General features: G+C 35.1%; 1 protein-coding gene across 11 annotated transcripts in view; it reads left to right on the top strand.

Moving 5' to 3' along the window:
* DMD (dystrophin) overlaps window positions 1–25,688 on the top strand; it is a 2,654,855-nt gene that overhangs the window by 1,308,820 nt on the left and 1,320,347 nt on the right. For all 11 annotated transcript variants that reach the window (XM_074391460.1, XM_074391464.1, XM_074391461.1 and 8 more), the window contains one exon: window positions 17,820–17,981. In XM_074391460.1, the coding sequence (XP_074247561.1) occupies window positions 17,820–17,981 (162 nt within the window). The remainder of the gene's footprint in view (window positions 1–17,819; window positions 17,982–25,688) is intronic.

Here is a 25,688-nt window from a genome sequence, read left to right as displayed (position 1 = left end):
TTTGTTTTTTTACTTTTACATTCAGGGTATATGCGGAGGTTTGTTATATAGGTAAACTGTGTGTCATGGGGGATTGGTGTACAGATTATTTCACCAGTATCTCTTTTTCTCCTCTTTGTGTCCATGTGTTCTCATTATTTAGCTCCCACTTACAAGTGAGAACATTTGGTATTTAGTTGTCTGTTCCTGCATTAGCTTTCTAAGGATAATGGCCTCCAGCTCCATCCATTTTCCTGCTAATGACATGAACTCATTCATTTTATAGCTGCATAGTGTTCCATGGTGTATATATACCACATTTTCTTTATCTAGTCTACCATTGATGAGCATTTAGGTTGATTCTGTATCTTTGCTATAGTGAATAGTGTTGCAGTCAACATATGTGTGCATGTGTCTTTATGGAAGAACAATTTATATTCCTTTGGCTGTATACCCAGTAATGGGATTGCTGTGTTGAATATTAGTTCTGTTTTTAGCTCTGCCACACTGCTTTCCACAAGGGTTGAACTAATTTACACTTCCACCAGCAGTGTATAAACATTCCATTTTCTCTGCAGTCCCAACAGCATGTTATTTTTTGACATTTCAGTATTAGCCATTCTGAGTGGTGTGAGATGGTATCTCACTGTGGTTTTAATTTGCATTTTTCTAATAGTTGGTGATATTAAACAATTTTTTTATATTTTTGGCCACCTGTGTGACTTGTTTTGAAAAATGTATGTTCATATCCTTTGCCCATTTTTAATTGGTTGGGTTTTTAAAATAAATTTGTTTAAGTTCCTTAGACATTCTAGATATTAAACCTTTGTCAGATTCACAGTTCGCAAAATTTTTCACCCATTCTGTAGTTTGTTTACTCATTTGACAGTTTCTTTTGCTGTGAAGAAGTTCTCTAGTTTAATTATATTGTATTTGTATATGTTTGGTTTTGTTGCAATTGCTTTTGGCATCTTCATCATTAAATCTCTTCCCAATCCTTTGTCCAGAATGGTATTGCCTAGGTTATCCTCCAGAGTTTTTAAGGTTTTGGTTTGACATTTAAGTCTTTTATCTATCTTGAGTTGATTTGTGTATATGGTGTAAGGAAGGTGTTCAGTTTCATTCTGGATATGTTTAGCCAATTAACTCAGCACCATTTATTGAATACGGAGTCCTTTCTTCATTGCTGGTTTTTGTCAGCTTTGTCAAAGATCAGAAGGTTATAGGTGTGTGGCATTATTTCTGGGCTCTCTATTCTGTTCCACTGGTCTGTGTTGTGGGGAACATTCCCATGTGAGACCCCCAAAAGACATGAGTCTCACTATACGGTGAGTTTGATCCCAAACACAGTTTCCTACTGGAGGCAGTCGAGCTATCCGGAAAAAGGACTTAAAGATGGATGATCAGTTTCTAATATCAACCACAATATCGTTTGGGCCTAAAACTATGTGGTGCTGCTAGACCGAGTGACCCCCTGCCAGCAACCGGTTCCTGCTTTTAACTTTTTATGACTCTTTCTTTAAGAATAAGCTTTAACCTTTTCTTTACTTACCTGACTGCCTTGTACCCTAGATAATGGTTTAACTGTCGGGATATTTGCAAAGCAAATGCCACCATAAGGGATGGCTTTGATTTCTGACTCAGAGACTCCTGAATGGGGAAGTTGAGTTAAGTTGAGTCAGGAGCAGACAAAGGAGGATCCGGTTAAAATGTATTCCGATGAGCAAAACCAGACAAGATCAAACCAGAGATACCTGCAGCCAGGAGGAATAATGTCTGGATGTAAACAAGCTTTGTGATCACAGGAAATTCTGTTACTTTTTACAACCACTGATTGTGTATCTGACTTCTCTGTTGTATAGGCCATGTAAGATATAGATTTGCATTTCCTCTTGCAACCATTATGTATCTGACTTCTCTATTGTATAGGCCATGTAAGGTATACATTTGCATTTTCTCTTGCTATGACGTAAACCAGAGCAGAAGAAAGTGTATTTATTCCTGGCCTTTGAAAAATAAAATTTGCTGTTTAGGCATGGCCTATCAGCTTTCCAGATCCCCGCTCAAGCGCACTCTCTCTTCCAGGTATTGGGACCCTCTTGCAGGTCAAGAGACCCCCGGCAAATGTGCCTACCCATCCCGGACGGTCCCCGACACTGTATGACTGTTTTTTTTTTTTTTTTTTTTTTACCAGTACTGTGTAGTTTTGGCTACTGTAGCCCTGTAGTATAGTTCAAAGTCTGCTAATGTGATGCCTCCATTAGCTGTATTCCTTTGCTCAACTCTCATTCAGTGGTTCTCTCATTAAATGTAGTCGCCATGTTCCAAAGTGAGGAGGAACAACTGTGAGTTTAAAAAATCTGGTAAAATAGAAAATGGGCAGGGGAAATAAAGGTACTAAATGTGTGATGATAAAAAAAATAAGAAAGGCGAGTAACTGAAGCTGAATAATAATAGGGCAGATAAGATGTGTTGTTGATTTTCACGATAATAAAAATGTAAGCATGTTTGTAGTATAAGGGGAGATCCAATAGAAAGATACAATATGTAAGAACAAAGTCTTACAAGATAGTATACATGAGCAAAAAATGGAAGGATTGACTTTGGAAATGGGAAAGAGAAAATTGAGATAACACAAGAATATTTTGAGGTGGAAAGTAGTAAGTTTGAGAAAATGTATCCACCAAGGACTTCATCCCTGAGAAGAAGCTAGCTCTGTTTTTAGGTTGTTTAGGACTCTTTGCATGGGAAAAGAGGTTGGGAAAATGGAGAACTGATGCCACTGAGGAAATGAGAGTGAAAAGTATTTGGAATAGGAGTTCTTTTGTTTTAAAGATCTGTTTAAAATCAAGAGTAGTGTTAGAGAATAATATCGTGGACTCAGTAACAGCCAATGAAATCACTCACAATGGAAATAATCAGTTTTCTGACTTATCCCACAGTTTTCTGCAAAATAATTTTTTTAGAACCGCACACATATAGCCACATAGAAAACAGAAGTGAAGGAACGTTTCTTTGTGTTATCTTTGATTAGCATCTCCAGGGTATATTTGATTATATTCTGAAATAACTGGTATTCTGGTCTGAAGTCTTTTCTTCCTATTGTATTCATATTTGCAAGTCATTCATTTGGTTGCCGTCAGTATGTTACAGTGTCCTAGTGACTCTAATGTGAATTTTGTGTATTTTTTTTTTTTTTACAATCTCTGTGACTTAACCAATTTAATTCAGATTTTTATTTCAATCTTTTAGCTGTTGACTGTTTTTTCCAAAGTATCATGACCTGCTCCATAATTTGGGGGACTCAGGGCAGAAAAGAAAATGCTGGGTCCTGTATTCAAAAATTAAGCATTGTAAGATGGCAACAGCAGAGCATTAAACCAAGCATGGGCTCTCCGAAGCATGGGTTACTGCATAACTGCACAGGCTGCATGCCTTTGAAGCCAATTTTTGGTATCATCTTATACATCTGGTTATTAGTACACTTGAATTGTTTTTGATAATGTTTGGGACTTAAGAATTTAGACTCACTTTTATAGATTATCATTACTTGAAAATATTTCATGGGGGATAATTAGTTAACAATAAATGCTTTAACACTTAGAAAGGTGAAATTTTTGTCTTACTTTTAGTGTGTTAATAATGGATATAGCTTCTAGGATTATGTGTTTCCATAGTCTGAATTTGGTGCCTTTTTCTTTACAGTTGAAAAAAGGATATTGGATATCTTGAATCTTGACTTCTCCTAGGTTGAATGCTCTGCAATAAAACTTATCTTTATATAAAAAGTGTGTTGTCAGCAGTCTATTATGGCAAACATCTGTGTTCAAGGTGACTGCAATTTTCAGCTGAGTAGTGGACTATGCATCTTGCTCTCATAATAACATTAATTGAATAATTGGTCAACAGTGATTACATTTTGAGGGGAAGAAACTCACTTGTGTGATATTTGCACACAGATAATAAACCCAATAGCCCAGACCTCTTTAAGAAAAATAGACATGAATGTATACAATATTTTCTTTGTAAATTAGACGTTTTTCCTTTACTATTTCCTGTAACTTATTTTGTCATTTGAGAAAAGCATTTTCTCTTGTCCTACCTTCAATTATGTGAGTTACCTTGATGCTTGTTTTTAATAATATTTTAAAATGCATGTTGTATTTTGAATGAAATTACCCTCTATTTTATAGCTACAGGAACTGAAAGAATACATAGCCTTCACAAGAAAAGGGCCTGTTGTAAATGTGCTCAATTCTTATTTTAATCACCATGAATCATGGGTTTTTTCTTTGTAAGTAGAAATTCCATTATTATTTTTAGATATAATTTACCCTACTTCAGTAAGTAATGTTTCCTTGAACAGTCACATTGACATTTCTGAAATATTATATAGAACAGTAGTTAAAATTTTTTTGTCTGTCTGTATGCCTAGTATATAGAGCATGAGTTTTTTGGGAGTCTGGACACGAAGAGACACACAAACATACATATATGCATGCATATATTTACATGTACATGTATATAAGCACATACATATGTATATATTATCATGTACTGCATTTTTATATCTGATTAGTATTTGTTAATATTCACTCTAGATATATTTGCTCTTGGAGAGCATTAATATCTTTCTGAATAAGTGTTAATATATACATTTAATGATATCTTCAATTTTCTCATAATTTAATAGTTATTTATTCTAAAATTGGAATAGTTCTTCTACAAAGGCCTACGATAAAAAGAGAGAAAAAAAGAATAATAGAGTTGGAATAGCAAAAGGGGGAGTTAATACATGAAGGAAAAGCATGATATTAAGGCCTAAAATCTAATCAGTTGTAAAAGCTAAATCAGTAGTATGGATTGGTAAATTAGCATTTTAGGAAAAAATTTTTGATTTGACGTTTTTCTTTTATCTATGTACCTTTTCAGAAAATTTCCTGGATTTTATATATTTATTTTAATGAAACTTGTCAATAACTTTTACTTATCCATCATGATTTACAATTAATATATAATTTCTATAACAAAATACTGCTCTTAAGATAAATACTCATCTCTCCCTTTCATCTTACTTTTTACCACTCTCAACTTTTTTTTTTTTTTTTTTTTTTTTTGAGACGGAGTTTTGCTCTTGTTACCCAGGCTGGAGTGTAATGACATGATCTCGGCTCAACGCAACCTCCGCCTCCTGGGTTCAGGCAATTCTCCTGCCTCAGCCTCCTGAGTAGCTGGGATTACAGGCACGTGCCACCATGCCCAGCTAATTTTTTGTATTTTCAGTAGAGACGGGGTTTCACCATCTTGACCAGGATGGTCTCAATCTCTCGACCTCGTGATCCACCCGCCTCGGCCTCCCAAAGTGCTGGGATTACAAGCTTGAGCCACCACGCCCGGCCCACTCTCAACTTTTTAAAAAACCATTTTCTTTTCAAGCTACTTCATAAATTCTTGAACCTGAATAATCAAATCTATTCTTTAATATTCAGGCTAAAGTTCTGAAAATGTTTATTCAAAAAATATATATAAATGGGAAAGGGAACTTTGGGAGGCCAAGGCGGGCAGATCACGAGGTCATGAGATTGAGACCATCCTGGCCAACATGGTGAAACCCCAACTCTACTAAAAGTACAAAAAATTAGCTGGGCATAGTGGTGCGTGCCTGTAGTCCCAGCTACTTGGCTACTTGGGAGGCTAAGGCAGGAGAATTGCTTGAAACTGGAAAATGGAAGTTGCAGTGAGCTGGGATTGCACCACTGTACTCCAGCCTGGTGATAGAGCAAGACTCTGTCTCAAAAAAAAAAAAAAAAAAAAGGAAATATTAATCAACATTTATTTGCATTGTATTCTAGTGTCCCTATATGGTGTGAGGAATAAAAATATTTTCCAAGTTTATTAAGCTATCTTTATGTCATAGAATGCATATATTCATTAGTAAATTTCCATTGAAAGTATCAAATAAAATTGGAGAATTTCTTTACTGTTTCTACCTTACTATGCTTCATATTTTCTGCTCAGCATTAATATCAATGTCATAGCACTCTACTGTTGGCTCTTTTTTGTTGTGAGCCCAGTTAATTGCATTTTCTTATCTGTTATTTTGTTGTTATTATGTAAGGCATATTTTCTTTCAAACTTTAGTCTTCATAGACCTTCTCAATTTCAGCTCATCACCAGAACTACACAGATGGAAGGCTGTAGGAATTTTAGTATATACATATCCACTTTTGTCTTCTTTTGATTTCCTAATTTAGTAGATTTTGATTGAGGCTGAGAATTGTATTTGGAAAAGTTCGTCTAGATTCTGATGATTATTCAGGTTTGTGAACTCTGGTCTAGATAGATCTTTATCAGCACATGTATGAGGTCCACTTTGCTAAGGTGCCTTACGTGTCAGAGTCATTCCCACTATGGACCAGTAATGTTTTCTTGCCCATCTACTGTTCATAGCAGATAGATAATATCCATATAGCAGAAATGATGCTTATTTCCAATTCCTGAACAACTAAACCAAGCAGAGGAAAAAGTGGTTTTCCTTCACAGCCATTCCCTGCTGGTGTAGAATGAACAATTTCTAGAAAACTGCAGCAAATTTTTGATGACATGGAAAGGGCATCACTATGGTCCCCACTATATGTTACCTCTCTCCCTCACCTCAACCATGATGTTGAAGGAACAGATACTTCCTGTAGGGAAGATGCTAAGCAGTCCTGCATGGCTGTAAGCACGGTCCACATCTTAATCTTCAGCTACATCTGATGTATGACAAGTTTAACAATCCTACAAGTTAAAGCCTCACATCTGAGACCTGTGTATTCCTCTCCCATGCCAAATTATTTCCAGCACAATGGCTTTCATCCATAGATGATAAGATGCCATTGTGGGGCAAGGACATAGAGAAGAGAGGAAGTTCAGAACCTGTTTATTTCTATTTCAGCCAGCTTAATATATTGTAAGAACATTTTGTGGCAGATGACCCTGGTCTTTAACAAGGAATTGAGTGTAATGCACCATTCTGCCAGTGTTTATCTGTTCCCTATGCTCATATAAACACGAGTCATCTTTTTGCATTCCCAACCTACTCCTAAAGCACTATATGGAATGTTTAGAAAGCAGAAGGAAAAGCAGCTGTTCCATATACCTTGTTCCTGCTGTTCAAGGTGCACATCCCATCCAAATGAATCATATCAGAGCCAAAGGTCCTGGCAGGAGTTCTTTTCTACAAAACTGTAATCTTGTCTATCTTAACAACTTGGAAGAGAAAATATTAGAAAACCTTGTAATAACCTTAGGACAAAATAGTGTAGATATTGACTGAGCTAGACCCTGAGGACTTTTTCAATATAGTGTAGATAAGTAAGATTGCAAGAAGCCATAAGCATACTGTACCTTGCACATCAACTTCTCCAGAGCCATGGCAATCATCTAGAGTATTTGTGATAAATAAATATTGTTCATCTTTATGTATTTGGGTGGGATGAAAAAAGACAAGTCATCCTAGATATCCCAGGAGAGAGGACCATTTTTCTAGTTTCTCAGATACAACTTCAAGTTTGAACCAATATGAATTACTGTTGACCATAGAGGCCAGCAAAATCCATAGCTCTTTAGTTCAAGAAAACCTGAACACTGACCTTACACTAGTATAAGCCTACATCACAGTAGAAGGAATCCAGCAGAGATCTCTAATACACATCAGAAAAGTACCAGAGCACCATTTCTAGTTATCAAGGCCATATTTCAGACTGCCTGACTGAAGATTGGAAACTTTTATTTATAACCTGTGTGGCCATCGTTACCTGGTCTATAAAAGGAAGTGTGATGGATTTGCTTCCTGCTCATCATGTTAAGTCCAGAAAGCAAGAGATGACATGTTTATGAGAGTCTGAATTCCTGAGTAGAGGGACTAACTAGTTCCAAGGGTCCTTTCACTCTGAGATCTTTGTCACAATACTGTACCGACTGGAGCACTGCCTATACTTAAGAAGAATACAAACTGGCTAGTTCATCTTCATTGCAAGGACTAGTTTGCTCACAATCACCAACCTATCTGCAATTGTCCTCAGTATGGTCTCTCTCATTTGGGTACTTCTGTACTTGACTAATTAACCTATACCACTCAGCTTAGAAGCACTAGCTAATTATGACTTCTTGTCCTTTCCCTACCTATAATTTGCATTAGGAGAGTCACTGTGTTAATGGCTTCCTGAGACAGTAAGAGAAGCAATTGTCAGAAATCAACTAATTTGCTCAGTGTCTATTTGTTTCTGACCTTCATTTATTGCTTTATGTTACAATTTGATTTTAACCCCAGATTTGGACTTTTGTCTCATATATAGGCTCTATACGTTGCTTCAACATGTAGCCTCAGTCCTGTCAAAGTCATCCCTGAAATCTGATTCCGTCTCAATATTCCGTATCAGGAGACAGTGACACTGTAACATTTTAATTATTTCCTGTATCAATAAATTATTAATTGCCTAAAGTTTAGACTTTCATATTATGAACACATGTGCAGTCAAAGAGCACCTTACCATTGGGGCAGAACAATTCTACTGACCAGGGTAGCTCCTGAAGTTACCTTGATAGAACTTTGATACGGTGAATCCTGTAGACTTATTTTATGTTTACTGAATAATGCTTCCATCACTTTCTTTTGGAAGCTTAAATAAAGCATCAATTTGCTCCTGTCAGGGCAGAAGACCAATTTCACTTGTCTACCCATGAAGATAAATGGATGCACAAGAATCCAGAAATGTCTTAGATATATTACTATACAGCTCATTGACCATTCTGTCAATGCTTTACTTGAAAGTGATGGCTATCTGATGTCAAGTTCCATTGATAAAATGATTCCCAAACATTACTTTCAAGTATGCTTCCTTCAGAGGTCAACAGAAGAACTTTAGTGACCTGCTAAATCCTAAAACAGATGAATTTCTGATTAACCATGACACCAACAGTTTTCACATTTATATTTTTTCCTATAAAAAAAATTACAGGAGCTCCATGCACATGGTGTTTGGGTTTTCCCCTAAGTGTGTTCAAACTTAGTGACATTAACAACAAATAAATCTAGAAGCCTCTCATGAATAATGTAAACTTCTTTATTTTATATTTGAAGGATATATATGCAAACGTACACATCTTTGTAATTATAGCCTACATCTCTATTAAATATATTAACAAGTATGTCACAAGAAAGCTACTGTACCAAAGCCCCTCACAAGAGTTATATTTAAAGTGGCTTAAAGCAACACAGTTTTAATTTACTTAGTCTTTCCTGTCCAAGGAGCACAGTGTGAGATCTCCTTTCTTTAGGAAAAAATACGACAAACTAATTTGAAAACAAAGCAACAAAGTGAATCTTATGATGACACCATGAGCATTGGCAAATTATTTTTTCTGCTACAAATCATCCTCTTCTCCCTCTACTTTTCTCTTAATCTCCATTTGATTCTCTTTGCAAAATCCTAGCTCCATTCTCTTTGGAAAACGTTATTTTCTTACACTGGTATAAGCATATCTAGACATCTAGAAATTTTTGTATAACTTTTTTTTTTTTTTTTTTTTTTTTTTTTTTGAGACGGAGTTTCGCTCTTGTTACCCAAGCTGGAGTGCAATGGCGCGATCTCGGCTCACCGCAACCTCCGCCTCCTGGGTTCAGGCAATTCTCCAGCCTCAGCCTCCTGAGTAGCTGGGATTACAGGCACGTGCCACCATGCCCAGCTAATTTTTTGTATTTTTAGTAGAGACGGGGTTTCACTATGTTGACCGGGATGGTCTCGATCTCTTGACCTCGTGATACACCCGCCTCGGCCTCCCGAAGTGCTGGGATTACAGGCTTGAGCCACCGGGCCCGGCCAACTTTTAAAAAGGACCTGTTACTTTAACACCGTATGAAATTACAGAAAGTAAAGTGTTCATATCTCATCAATCTCAAAGAGGTCCAAGTGTCTAATACGATGTGTGCCTCAAATGTCAACTTCTTTACAGCTGTCATCTTACCAATTCTAAACAACTTAAAATTGTAAGAACCAACTTCTGAGACAAACAGAACATTCTTAGTGGTCCTTAAATAATTCCCGATATTTTTATGGCATGCTTTTTTAAAGACCTTAAAATTATGCTTCAGAGATTTCAATTGGTTGTTCCACAGAGTTAATCAGTAGACAAGTTGTTGCATTTGACATTAGTAATAGTCCTCACATGGATTATATTTATCTATATCGGTAGACGTATATCAAACATGCAGTTTGCCAGCAGTTGTATGAGACAAAAGCATCAACATACCTTTCTTAGCTTTTCAATCGTGATATTACTATAATGCTGTTTTTCACAGGTATTTCTTAAGTTCTTCTTTAGCTCTTCATACCTTTCATAAACTATTTACCAGCTTCTCCTGGACCACATTCTAGATATTCTGAATGTCTGTCGTTTGCCTCTGATTTTGGTTCATTTTAGCAAGTGCTGAATTCATGAACTGTGTTAGTAGGTTGATGCATAGTTTGAGCCAGATAGGTCAGAAACATGAAATGCTTTTACATCATCCAGATAGATGGCACCATGAATAGATCCCATTGCTTTGTGGCCTCTGAGGTAATAAAGACTTTACTTTGATTCAGCTTAAAATCTCAATGTCATATTTGATTTATATTCTTCCTTGTTTCCAGCTCAAGCTTAACTTGTTGTCTAAAATACTTGCTCTAGAAGGGAAGTGTGGTTAGATTCCACCCTACACCTCCACTGCCTTTTTCTTTTTAAACTCCACTTCAATTTTCTTATTCTCCAATGTCCTGGGAAGTAAGAATTAAGGAAAATAGGCCAATGTCTTCTATTAACTAGCTATTCGTGGCATTCAGTTTATGATTTGTGTGTGTATGTGTGTGTGTATATGTGTGTGTGACAGAGATACAAACATTGGCTTTATTTGGGGTGCCAGTATGGGATCTTTAAGGAGACTTACAGAAGCTCTTTGGTTTTCCTCTATCTTTAAGAAGAAAAATATGCCCTATGAAAATATCTTCAAGCCTCTTGATCCTGAGGTACTCTTGTTCCATAAACAGTGTTTCTGGTAGACAGCTCAAACATGGCTGTCTTCTTCCATGTTCACTTGACCTGTTGAGAAATGTTTGCTACACCAAGCACTGGGAAGTACAGGCTAGCCCCTCTTTTCACTGTATCATTATTTCTAATTCGTTTTTTACTTATCAAGTAGGCACAGAATTTCTGAAGCAGACAGCTACAGAAGCAGAATTGGTAATTAGGCATCATCCCCATCTGCTTTGGAATCCCAGACCCTGTGATTAGTTGTCTTGGAGCTCTACTTACTTGCATGGGACAAAAAGGTTGAGGTACCGTCTTTTATTCCCCTTTAAGGAATAAACAGAGGGAGCCATCCCTACTTTCCCTCTGGGCCACGAATTCAGCAAGGCAATGATTCTCTCCAAAACCTTCAGAGAATTTTAGTATAAGTGGGTATGGTGGAGCAATGGAGGTGGGACCAGTTTTCCCAGCTGGCTCATAAGCCCTTTGCTATGTCCTACTATTTCCATTTCTTAGAATGAGACTTATTACTTGTTATTTTCAGTTTAAGACTATAGCCAAAATTTTAAGACAACAGGTAGAATTCATTGTAGTCATATCCATAGTGACAGAGTTTCAGACTTGCTCCTTAGAGTTAGGTCAGGAGGAAATAGTTTATCAAAAATGCTATCCACCCACCAACAAGATTCAATCAAATTGAGTATTCTTATGACTTGGCACTTGAACAAATCGCAACCTCTTAGTAGGTGGCAAAGAAATACTAACAGGAAGTAGTTGCACCAGTTGTTTGGCCCACTGAACGTGAGACTCTGGGAAGGAAAACTTGACTGGTAAAGTCTCTGAAGTGAAGCACGGTTGTCAAATGCAGATTAATGTCCTCTCATGGGTTTCCACTTTAGTTTTTGAAGAGCAGATTGAGTAGAATTTGGTTTTAGCATGTCTTTTACAGGACTCCTATCCAAAGACACTTTCTATAAAATAAAACATATTCCATATTGCTCTACTTTCTGCAAGGTGGGGACAGTCAAGGTGGAGCCAATTAATGCACTACCCTAAGCAGAAACTTCAAAAATTTGTCTGTGCATTCCTTTATTTGAATTGGGATTTGGGATTTATTTTTCTATATTTTATTTACTACTGAAATCACTCATCAAAATGAGGGCTTAACTTTGACATTGTCTAAAATCCTTCTTTCCTCAGAAGAAAAAATTTTAGAATGCTGGAAATCAAAATGTTTTACGTGTCTAAATCACAATGATGAGTACTTAAACACAAAAAATAAATGTCTCTTATGAAATGATCATAAACAACTTTTAATTTTAAAAATCTCCTCTTTCCATTATTATTATATTAATAATACATTAACAAATAAAATTTAAATAACACCTGGGTAATTTGCTTTCTCAAGGAGCCTGAAGGATTTTTTTTTTAATGACTTGAAAAAGAACATGCAAGAAGCTGAAATTGGGTAATTTATAAAGAAAAGAAATTTATTTTTTATAATTATGGGGGCTGAGAATGCCTAGTTGAGGGGCCACATCTCAATTTCAAGGGGCCCCTCAATTTTAGACATGAGAATTTTTGTGGCATTATTTGATTCATGCAATGTAGATTTAATTTTCCACTTTGTTTTAGTGAGAGCTGCCTTGCTGGGGGAACACACTCTCTACTGAGTCCCAGGGTGGCATGGGGCATCACATGGCATGGAGGATGAGCATGTTAAAGTGCTATTTCAGGTTTCTCTTCCTCTTTTTATAAATCTACCATTTCAGTTCCCAGTAGTATAGCCCATTATTCCATTAACCTATGAATGGATTAATCAGTTATTGAAGGCAGCGATCTCATGATCCAGTCACCTCGTAGTTGCCCCATTTTTCAATACTGCCACATTGGGGATTTAGTTTCTAACACATGAAATTTTGGAGACCCATACAAACAATAGCAGTATCTCAGACTTCTGAGAAGCCATATATCTCTTGAACTCCCAACCTACTAAAGGGAATCCCTTTTTTCGTGTGAGGCCAACTAACATGTACATTTCATAACATTGAGTCTGGATCCATTGACTAATTTGAACAGAAAAAATAACTGAGAGCCCCCTAATGCCTGGCACATAGTAGTCACTCAAGATGTATTATTACATAATTGGATAAAAACAAATTTTGTAAAACATCTTAAGAGGTCAGTGTGCATCTTTGGCACGCTCATGATTCTGATTCTCTAAGACTCAGATGATTCTGGAACCCCCTCCTCATTGAACCCCACAGTAAGGAGATAATTGATGGAAACATTCTTTGAAGACCTCCATACACTTGGTTCTATCCAATCATCATTCAGACATCAAAATTATCTTCCCTCCCTTGTCTATTAGAAACAACAACAAACAAAACACATACTCATCCAAGAAGAAACAAAGAAAATAATGGCAATGACTCTCCCATTCCCACTCTTGGATCTCAAAGATACTGAAAGGACATTATTTGTATGGCATTAAAATTAATTTATATTATGAATTAGCTTTCCCAGGTGTATTTATTTTAGCATATTGATTTTTAAGCCATATTTTCTTTCTAATTTGTAGACTATGCAACCAATAGGAGAATTGCAGTCAGCATAGGATGGAGAATTTTAGACAGAAGAACTTTCATGACATTATTCAATTCATGCAATATAGATTAATTTTCCACTTTTTTTCCTGGCTAAAAAATGTATTATCCTTGTATTCTACAAGGTGTCACTCTGCTTTGGTTGCCATCTTTCTGTAGGGATAGGCTGTGTGTATAGTTCAACTCTTTAAAATACGACGTGCTTATTAAGTACTCCTGTATAGAAATCTTAACTGTAAGGAAAATATATCTTCATAATAATTTCTCAGCAGATCTTATTGTAGTAATGAATACATCTGTATTCTTAACCCAGTTGCAAACATAAGCTTACCTGTCACCTCTTAAATGAAGTAAAATTGCTTTTTATGTTGAGTTTAATAAGTATAGTATAGGGCACATAGCTCCTTTAATGAATTTTTTTTTTGGAAAATATTAAATGATTTTTTTCTATTTGACTTTTTAAAGCATGCATTCACATGTTAAATACATTTTTTGGTTCTAATATTCAGTTTTTTATTTCATATGCAGATTTTTTTTTTCTTCCAGAGTTTCTTTTTTTTAGAATAAAATATTCATGCAGGGAAAAATTTATTCATTCAATAAATAATTACTAAGAACTTATTATGTGCCAGGTACTATTCCAAATGAAGTTCTTGCCCTCATGGATGTTATAGTCCAACTTCTTCCAGAATTTCTTAGACACACTACCCTTCGATTTATCTATTTGTAATATTGTGACATAAAGGCTAATACATTATTTTTAAAATGGAAATGTGATGAGATATCAGTGAATTGTAGAGATGACTTTCCATTGCCAGCAAAACTCATTTAACTCATAACATTTTTTCTTAAACTTATTTTATGTTTCATAGTACTTTAAATATATAAAATGATTCAATTAATTTCTGTTAATTTTTACTTCATTTTATTTTAATTTTCTTTGAAAATTGGATTAAAATAGATTCCTTTTGTGTTTTGTGTTGGTAACCATAACTAGGATTCAGTCTTCCATTTTTCTATTTTTGTCATTGATTGCCAGATATTAAAAGTTTTCTAACTTTCATATTTGCTGTTTCTGTCTAGCTATATAATTCCTCTTATTGCTAAGTGAATTAGCTAAGAACATGAAATAACATTTTAAAACAACAGTCGAACAGTATTCTGGAACAGCAACAAAAATCAGATTATGGCTGAAGGCTTTCTACCAACTTCATTCAATGAGACAGCACAGGTCAAGCGGGCAGAAAGTCATAGGAAATTCATAAGCCTGGCATTCCATCAGGGTTTCCCTAACAAGATGTTTAGAAATAGAAGGCAGCTTATCCTATGACTAGCTCAAAGAATTCTGCAAGCTTGGATTGACACCAGGTCTTTTCACTGACTGAGATAACCAAAGAATCAGTGTAAATCAGCCTCTCTTATTGACTGTCAGGCTAGGAACAGAACCAACCCACCTGAAGTCAACTGTGTCATCATTTCTTAAGCCATTCTGTTCCTTTCAGCCCATAGAATCTCATGAATAGAAAAAGTGAGGTTTCAGAGGCTCTGATTATAGCCATGAGCACTGTTAACTGAATTAGTAAATTAACTGATGTAAATTTTAGCTAAAATTTTCACTGAAAAGGAAACTATACTTGAATTGAAATACAGTGCAAAGCCTTGGTCACCAATCTTGGATATAGTATTTTAACATAAATAGATTAAAATTTTATTCAAATAATGTGCTCCCCATAATTTTGATACTTTTAATATAAAAACAGGTAGATTTATTCTCCAAAAGATACATTTCTGAGCAGTGGTGACCTTTGTTTTCAATTTCTTCTGTATATCTATTTTTGTCTTTGACTCTTTGAACTTTTATGTTTTTGTCATTAAATTCTCTCTCCCTATACTTTTCATCCAGATGTAAACAAAGCTATTGAACTTTATTCTAGGAACTGGTATTGAGCAATGAACAAGACAGCCATAATCCCTGACCTCATTAGAGCTGATAGTCTAAAGTAAGAGGGCCACTGAATATGCTGGGAAATGAAAAATAAAATTTATCTATAACTAGAGCAGGGACTAAAAGACACCAACGGGACTTATATCATGAAAAGACTTTTAAGCCATATTAAGAATAAAACATTTCTCCAAGGGATAGTAAAGAATCACTGAGGGATTTTAGACAGAAAGCCATCATTTCATTATTGAGAGAACACACTTCAGTTGCTTTACAGATGGGATGTGGCAGAATAAAATGCCAGTGAAGAAACTGGAACTATATTTGAGGGAAGACACAGTAATGACTCTAGGTTAAAGACAATGGATAAATAGAAAAGAATGGAATCAAGAACTATTTGGAAGGTGTAATATATAATTAGTGATGGATTAGATACAGCATGATGAAGGACATGATATAGGAAGTAGAAATTTCTAGAATTATGTCTAATAAAGGCAATCATTATTTGTATTTCTCTGAAATAGGAAAAAAATGAGAAGTAGGTGAGAAGAGAATACACAAAGAGTTCATATTTAGAAGTGTTAACTTTTGGTGGTTGTAGAATATTCATGTGGAGATGTTCAATATGGTGAAATAGCATGCACGTGTGGAGATCGGGGGAAAATCTGGACTTGAGAGATGTAGAGTTGAGAGTTGTCAGAATGTGAGGAGGAGTTGAAGTTAAACGTATGGGTAGAATGAGACGAAAGGAAAGCCTAAGACAAAATCTTGAAGGAGTCAAAATTTACAGTACAGGGAGAAATGCTGGGAAAGACTTCCCTCCTTCTGCAGCTTCACTACACTTCCTCTTTTATCTTGGTCTAGATGCCATTAACTGTATTTTTACCTGAGCAATGCTGTGTTATAGGTTGACTTCCTTAAGGAATAATGAAATCACTTATATATACATGCTTTTGAGAGGGAGTCTTGCTCTGTCCCCCAAGGCTGGAGTGCAGTGGCGTGATCTTAGCCCACTGCAACCTCCCCTTCCCGGTTTCAAATGATTCTCCTGCCTCAGCCTCCCTAGTAGGTGGGATTACAGCTGTGCACCACCACACCCAGTTAATTTTTATATTTTTAGTAGAGACAGGATTTCACCATGTTGGCCAGGCTGGTCTTGAACTACTGACCTTGTGATCTGCCTGCCTCAGCCTTCCAAAATACTGGGATTACAGGCATGAGCCACCGCACCCATCTGACATCACTAACGTTTTTTAAGCTTAAGAACCAACATATGTAGTATTTTTGTAGTATCTAATATTCTATATATAATTTAAAAACCAAGATCATCTTAAAACCTCAATTATGCTTTGTGGGAAAAGAAGTGATATTGTACCAGATAATCATGCCTAGACATTGTGTATTAAGGAAATGTATTTTAAATGACTTATGACTTGAATTCCCAATAAGTTGCCTGCCCTATTTCTTTTATAACTACTCTTTTAAAGGTGAACAGATCCTTGAAGGGAGACTTTGCAATCTGTTCAGCATGCTATTTATACTTGAAAATTGTTGAATTATCCTAATCATACTTATATTAACAATCAAGATTAATTGTAGCTATATTAGGATTACTTATTATTTGTTCTACTTCAGCAGTAACACAAATCCAATTGTACAAACAATTTCCATAATCCAAATTGTGAAAGAAAGTAGGGAGAAAAAAGATCTTGCAAAGCTGGTTGAAATAGTATTCAAAATAAATCTTTAACCAGACTGTTACCTTAAATTCTCGTTTTGAAGAGGAGCTGATTCTGAACAGATTGTATATGTGTCTCGCTGGTGGAAGTAGATTATCTGTCTTGAAGTGGATTGTGATGACGATGACCCTATTCTAAGCAAACCAAATCTCTTGAACTATATAATGAGATCAGGAGGAACATTCAACCTGGGAAAGACAGATTGCAATGACTGAGATGATTTTGCTAATGTTTTTTTTTTTGCATCTTTCCTTGATGTACATGATATTGTAATTTATTTTCATGCAGAGATCCCTGATCCTGTAGTTTTGTTTGTTGTTTTTTTCTCCTTGACATTTTTTTTTTTTTTATAAGCAGAGCTGAATGAGTGCCAGGAAGCTGCGAAATCTATCTTACAAAAAGGTGGTTGTGGAAGAGTCTAGAATCTTCATTTATTGTGCAGCAGGATTACAGAAAAGCTATCAAGAGTAAACATTTAACTGATACACTCTTATTCCTTCTCTTTAGGCTATAAGGAGGCAAAAGTTGCTTGAACAGAGCATCCAGTCTGCCCAGGAGATCGAAAAATCCTTACACTTAATTCAGGAGTCCCTCACATTCATTGACAAGCAGTTGGCAGCTTATATTGCAGACAAGGTGGACGCAGCTCAAATGCCTCAGGAAGCCCAGGCAAGTACATCTGGGAATCAGCTTCTGTTCTGTTGTTTTTATTACTTGAACAAAATGTTGCAGAGTTTCTAACTTTAAATTTATTCAACTAGTTTTCCAGGGGGCTGTTTTGATTGACCGATTTGACTATTCGGAGATAGGTAGGAAGAAAAAGAGGTCTCGATTATTAGTCTCAGATTTATTTTTTAAAGTAGGTAATGGAGGAATTTGAAATAAAGAGACTTCAAAGATAGGAGCAATATGATCTAGTGTTTTGGATTTCAAACTGTACTAAAGCTATAGGAAAACCATAGGACAGTAAATGGTAAGAAAATATATTTTGGCCGGGCATGGTGGCTCACACCTATAATCCCAGCACTTTGGGAGGCAGAGGCCGGCGATCACGAGATCAGTTTGAGACCAGCCTGGCCAACATGGTGAAACCCTGTCTCTACTAAAAATACAAAAATTAGCCAGGTGTGGTGGCACACACTTTATCCCTAACCCTAATCCCTGCTACTCAGAATGCTGAGGCATGAGAATCGTTTGAACACAGGAGACAGAGGTTACAGTGAGCCAAGGTGGCGACACTGCACTCCAGACTGGGACAGAGTGAGACACTGTCTCAAAAAAAAGAAAATATTTTTATGGTACTATTGAAAAGTAGTCTCAAACATTTTATTATAAACTCACCATTGAGGTTAGTCAGATGATCAATATTGTTTTATAAAAATGTGTTACAAGCAGTAAAGAAATTATTGATATAAATCTGCATCACCTTATTAATGATCATACATGCACTCTCTCCCATACCCACACACATTCAATTCTTCATTCCAACCAAAATATCCAATGTATTTTCCTGTGGTTTTTTTTTAATAGAATGAGAGTTAAAATAGTGATGAAAATAAATCTAAGTTGACTTCTAAATGACTAAATTTTAGGCCATAACTAGATTTACATTCACTGTACAAAATATTTTTAAAATGCTGTTTTTATGTTTTAATTAACATTTAAGCATATGTAAAGTTATTGTAGGTATTATTTATTTAAATATCTTTAGGGTTGTGTGATAGTAAAGTAATATAGCTACTTTTCAAATCTTGTGTACATGTTGTGAACCCAATCAAGTACATGCTATGATGTGAGGAGCACTGGAAAGTTATCTGTAAATCTCAAAGCCTTCTCCTCACTGATTGATGAAAATATCTGAAGTTTTTCACTTTAAAATAAATTTGAGGCTGAAATAATAGATTTGTAGATCATGGTTCAATGCAATTACAGTTAATGAATTACAGTTAATTGGTGCCCTGGGCATCAGTATACACAATAGTATGATTTAGTTTACCATATTGTCTAAGTTTGACCAACAATGTGCCTGATACTATGTGGCAGAGTATACGTAGTTTGGATAGGCCAAAAAAGTCCAGGGCATATGGTTTTCTTATGGAATGCATACCATTGCAATAGGGTAGGCATCCCCAAACTATGGCCCGCGGGCCGCATGCGGCCCCCTGAGGCCATTTATCTGGCCCCCCTCCGCACTTCAGGAAGGGGCACCTCTTTCATTGGTGGTCAGTGAGATGAGCACAGTATGTGGCAGCCCTCCAACGGTCTGAGGGACAGTGAACTGGTCCCCTGTGTAAAAAGTTTGGGGATGCCTGCAATAGGGGATGAAGAAAGATAATTTTGGGGAGAATTTTAATGATAAATATCCTCCTCATAGTTTTTCAAGGGGCAACAAGAGTAAATACTGTAGTAGAAGTGAAGGATAACAGTAAACATATTTGAAGATTAAATTTTTATTTTTTTCTTGATATATACTAATTGCACATATTTTAGAGGGTAATTGTGATATGTTGATACATACCTACTCCAGTATATACATTTTTTAAACTTACACAAGCCAGGATCTCTAGCATTAACTGTTCCTAAGACTGTCCCAGCTTGAGTCATAATACAAAAAAGATTTTTTATTGATATGTAATATTCATACATATTTATGGGTACAAAATTTATGTAATATTTTCTTACATGCATAGAATGTATAATGACCAAATCAGGGTATTTTGGGTATCCTTCAAAGGCAGGATTTAGCAGAATGCATTATAGGAATGAGCAATTGTTCCTGAATTGAAAAGAACTCCATGATTATAAATAAAATACAGAGTAGAACTGCTTTCATTTAAACTAATGACATGATATTTGAAGGAATCTTTGATTAAAAATGCTCATAACTTTCTGAATGGAATTAAGGAAAAATTTGAGCAGTGTGAATACTAGACATTAATATTGCAAATTTGTACTATAAAATACATAACGAACAACATTGTGAAAGACTTGTAGAATGAAAATATGAGTAGCAAATATGATAGGCAAAGCTATTACACTATTATCTTTGAAGGAAAATTGGAGCTTTTAGGGCAAAATGTCTTTAGTTGAAAAGGTTGTGATAAGGGGCGCTGTTTTTTTTCTTATTTACAAGTGGATTCAGGATTCTATAAACATTAATACACTAGTTTTTAATAAAATATTTTGTTTTCTCTCAAATAAAAACTACAGTAAAAATGTTATTAACTACATCAGTAGAAAAGTACTTGCAAATAGCAGAACACAGGTAAGTTACGAAATTTCAGATCGGTTCAAGAAAGAGACTTTCAGGTATTCATCAGCTCAGATCCATTTTGCATGCATTTCGTGTTGTACCTGCATTATCAACATAGTTCTTGACATTGAGTCTCCCCAATGGTAATACATAATATTAGAAAATATAAGCCATCTGAAAGCTATTAAAACATTCTTCTGCTCAAAGGTTTTGTTTTAAGATGGCAGTAAGTGAATTGTTTTCTAGAACAGAATTCTCAAGTACTCAGATTTGCTTCAAGGACTGTATTTCCTTAAAAAAAAAAAAAAAAAAAAAAAAAAAAAAAAAAAAAAAAAAAAAACTTGAAATTCCCATGAAATAAAATAGAGTGTCAAAAGTTAGATAGTGAAATAACATAAGTACAGTGGGTAAGATGAAGAATACACTAAGAATGCCACCAAAACGTCATTTTAAATATAGATATAGAGAGATGTGATCGATAGATAGATAGATAGACAGACAGACAGACAGACAGACACATAGAAAGGGGGCTAACTTTAATGTACTGTGTTAACAAAAATATGTTTCTTTAAATTTGGATTTACAGATTAAAAGGTTATTGCTAATTAAAATATTAGTGCACTATGATTTTCCTTTCATAAATGGCATAGTTAGCTTAATTCATCACTGAGAAGCAGGAAAAAATGTACGATGTTACATATTTAGTCCTTTTTGAAATATTTTCTCAGATTTTCTGTCATATACTAGCCACGCAGATTTGTGGGTATCTGACTCCACCGTGTGGTACACTGAGAGTTTTGCTACTTAATTTGAATCTATTAGAGCATTATTTTACTGCATTTTAATATCGTTTGAGATCCTCAAGGATAAAAGCTATTGCACTAAGGAAATGCATACAATATATATGACTTTCTGTCAACCATATTCTTGTTATATATACAATCGAGATACTTCCTTACATTCACATTTGCATTTATTACTATAGGAAAAAAAAAGAGCTACTCACTTTCTTAGCATGTTAATTGGTCAGTTATTTCTCATGATTAGAAAATTGGGCCCCCGATCCTAAATTGGATTTAAAATTATTTTACTTATTTTAGTGATGTGAGCTTACAGAAGTAAAGCTTAATATTTTAGAAAATAAACTTGCTGCAATGATATAAGAGCATGTGTTGACCTAGGAGTATTTTATTTCAAAAAATAGCACTTAACCAAATTACAATCTTAAATTATATGACCATAACATCAAACTGCCCAGTGTCAGCTCATTTAATGAGAGATTGTATTAAAATACAAAATTAAGAAAGCATTTATTGAAACAGAATAAAGCAAATGGGGAAAGCTCTTGTAGATATGGCATATATCTTAGAGAACAGAAACTTTAGAAATATTTCCAAAGTACTGATTAAAAATGTAACAACCTATGAGTGTTCCCTGGAAATAATTTTTAAAAATCACCAAATTGAATAACTGCAAAGAAACCCATGGAACGAATTTAGTCATTTACTGCTCGTGTTTTCAGAACTATATATTGAAGCACAGAGTTTTAGTTTTGGCACCTAAAATTCTATAGCAAAAGTCTAAGTAGGCACACTGAACCCCAGAGCAATCAAATCAAAATCTTTAGGTAGATTCAGTCTACAGAATTTTGGGCAGCTTTTTAACTTGTTCTAATATGTAGCTAAGTTTGAGAATGGATTTGGATGGTTTCTTACTAGTAATGACTAAATTATTCCAGCATATTTTTTCACATAACGTTTTCTATCACTCTTTTATAAAGATTTTCACCTATGACTGTGTCAACATTTCAATGGGAGGGAGTCAGAGTGGCCATCAAACTACTGGTGACATTCTGTCTTATTTTGATTTTTCCTCTAAAAGAAAATGGGTGATGGAAGAAAATATAGCTGAGAGCTATTGTACAAAGTTTAATTTGGGCAAATAGAATGTTCAGTGTAGATGTTTGAGGCTGAACTCAGCTTGGCTTTCTTATATTCACTTTTTTTCTAACCACATTTGTTAACATGACAATTAACTTGCATATGGCTCTTAATCATTTTAGGGGACAGTGAAAACCATTTAAATAGCTACTTAAATGTCTTGTAATATTTAAAATTACAAACATACTTCCACATATACTTTTTTTCCTTTTCTACTAATTTCAGTTTCGAATCTTTGATATGTGAGAACAATCCAACATGGGCACCTGTTGAAAGTCTCCATGTCATTATGTGTTGATACACATTTTGTAGGGGAAGACATGGGCTTGTTTTTGCTGCAAGAAAGACCAGGGTTGCCCCGCAGTGGTTCCAATAGCTTTATTATTCTATTTGCTTTGTCCCAAAGAATTCTGATCTCGTCTTTGGTAACCTCATGTTCCATATAGTAGATTTATGTGCAGGAATAGAGGAAGGAAACAAATTATCTTCAAAGGAGAGGGCCTCATAATCAAATATTGAGAAGCACTGCTGTGTTTTGCTCACCAAGCTAGGACTTTAGGTGTTCCAGAGTCCACTACAGATATCCTCCTTCTATCTCTTTTTCCCTGCCATTAATAATGTGAGTACACTTTAGAAAAGAGGGAATTTTTAAACCAAAGAAGGTTGTTAATTTAAACTAATCACATTAACTGCATATTAAAAAGAATTTATAATTGAAGTCTTCCTGTGTTTATTAAAGAAGCTAAATCTTACAACTCACTTTAAATATAATCGATCATATTTAAATGTAAACATTCCAAGCTATCAAAATCAGTGACTTAAAAATAAAAACATAACTGCAGATTTTGGTCTATCAGATTGAGCTTATGATTTCATTAGGGAATAAAACAGACTTTTGTAGTGTAAATAGGCACATTTGATTGCCAAATGACTTGGAACAGTGTAACTTTACAGCCTACTTTACTGATTTATGAGTTAGACAGCAGAAACCTTACAAAGGGGAATTTATGTGATAATCAGATAATTTAATCGAAGAAGAAAAAATTGAAACATGAATCTAAAAATTTGGGTTCAAATTTTAAATCCCATATAGCCATAACTGTAGACCTTTTTCTTTCCTTTTTACATGGCACAGTAGATAAGAAGGTAAACCTAGTACAGTTAATTTTGAATCTGTTCTAATATTGAAATGAATGCTACCCCTATGTGTTGCTATACAGAACTTATTTCTCTTCATTTCAGAATAACTACATTGTTCCATATGTCTCATAATGTGGGAAACAGTCACAAACAAAAGTTGCATCAGGAGATGTAAAATATTAGAAACATGCCACAAATCCCTGGCTGTACTTGGAAAACCTGTATAGTATTACGTCCTCACAGGCTATATGATAAAGATATAGATTTCTCTCATATTACTTGGATGTGTATGTTGTAAGTCTGTAATTATAGTATGAGTTTGTAAAAATCTCTACACCAGACACCATGTGTTTTCACTCATTGGCAGGTGATGAACAATGAGAACACTTGGGCACAGGGAAAAGAACAACACTCTCTGGGCTAGGTGGGGAGGTATAGGGGAGGGCAGGGGCGGGACAGCAGAGGGGGCTAGGAGGATGGGGAGGAATAACACCAGGAGAAATGCCTGATGTAGGTGACCTGGGGTAGGCGGGGGGATGGAGACATCAAACCACCATGTCATGTATGTACCTATGCAACAATCCTGCAGTATGCTGGATGTGCCCACGTACGCCAGAGCCCAAAGTACAATTAAAAAAAAAGAAAAAAAAAAAAAAAAAGAAGAAGAAATGGGACCTAAATAACATCTCTCCAAAGAAGATATACAATGTCCAATAAACACGTGAAGAGATACTCAGAAAAAGAAAAATCTCTTTACAAATTCTAAATATACGGATGAAATTATTGAAAGTAATGGCAAAAACCACAATTACTTTTACACCAACCTAGTACCATCATGCTACAGTCACAGTGAAGACTATTTCAACAGCCTGAATATTTTGAAGTGATTCAAATCCATCCTATTATTTCCCAGTTTTCTCTTATACAAATGGATATTTACTCCAAAAATAGCACACAGAAAATTTATCGATCTAAAATGTATAGCCAGGTAACACTTAGCGTAACATACTGTTTTCTTTTGCTTTCAGCATTTAACACAAACTTTTTGATCTTTTATTTGCTTTTTAAAAATTTTCCCCCATCTACCTCTATTCTCTACTCACTAACGTTCAGCTATAAGACAGTGGGCAATCTAGTAGATTTCCAACAAATAGCTGACAAATTTGTTGAATTCCACAGAGGTTTAGTCATTGAGTACGTGCCAGACAAATGTGATAGGTAATTTAAATTTTAAAATGTGGATAAGCCTAAAATGGTCCTTGCCATCTCGCCACTCATAAAATAGCACAGAAGAAATAAAAAAGTTAAGAAATTGCTGGCCACTCACCATTACCATAAGTCAGGAACCATTTTTACAGTGGAATGTAATAGTATCATAATGACATCTTCTCATAGTGCTTTATGATTGCCCAACTTTGAAGCTCTGAAAACCTTTCCAAAATATTTTAAATGGCACAAAATGGAACTCTTCAGATAAGAAGGAAAGACTGATGGAAAGTACATATTTTAGCCTATGTATTACATACTTTTCAAGGGCTGTACCATGTGAATGTCTAATATTTTCAAAGTATTCACATTATTTGATCATTACAACAGCCTAATGAGATATAAAAGTCATGTGTTTAATGGAATATTTGAAAACACTAGATTAATGATTGAGGCATGAGGTGAGAACAGGATGTGACTGCAAATGGACACAAAGGTTTAGGAGTTAAAAATGTCTTAAAGTTGGATTGTGGTGATATGTACATGACTATAAGTTAACTGAAGTTTATTGAATTATATGTTTAAAATGAAAATTTTCTTGTATATAAGTTATACCTCAAATTTGTTTTTAAAAAGCTGTTTAATGGAGAATATATCAGCTAATATTATTTATTTTAAAAGGTAATTTAAAGTACCATCAACTTTTTCACTCCATTATTTTGATACGCAGTAAAGGGTAAAATGTGATGAGTGTTGTTAAATAACCTGGCATGAACTTAAATGGTAGATATTTACTGATGGCCTACTGGTGTCCACAAGATCTCACATACTAATATA

The sequence above is a fragment of the Saimiri boliviensis genome, chromosome X (assembly GCF_048565385.1).
Source record: "Saimiri boliviensis isolate mSaiBol1 chromosome X, mSaiBol1.pri, whole genome shotgun sequence".
Taxonomy (NCBI): Eukaryota; Metazoa; Chordata; class Mammalia; order Primates; family Cebidae; genus Saimiri; species Saimiri boliviensis.
Note: the sequence above shows the minus strand (reverse complement) of the source record. Positions and strands in the feature narration are given on the sequence as shown.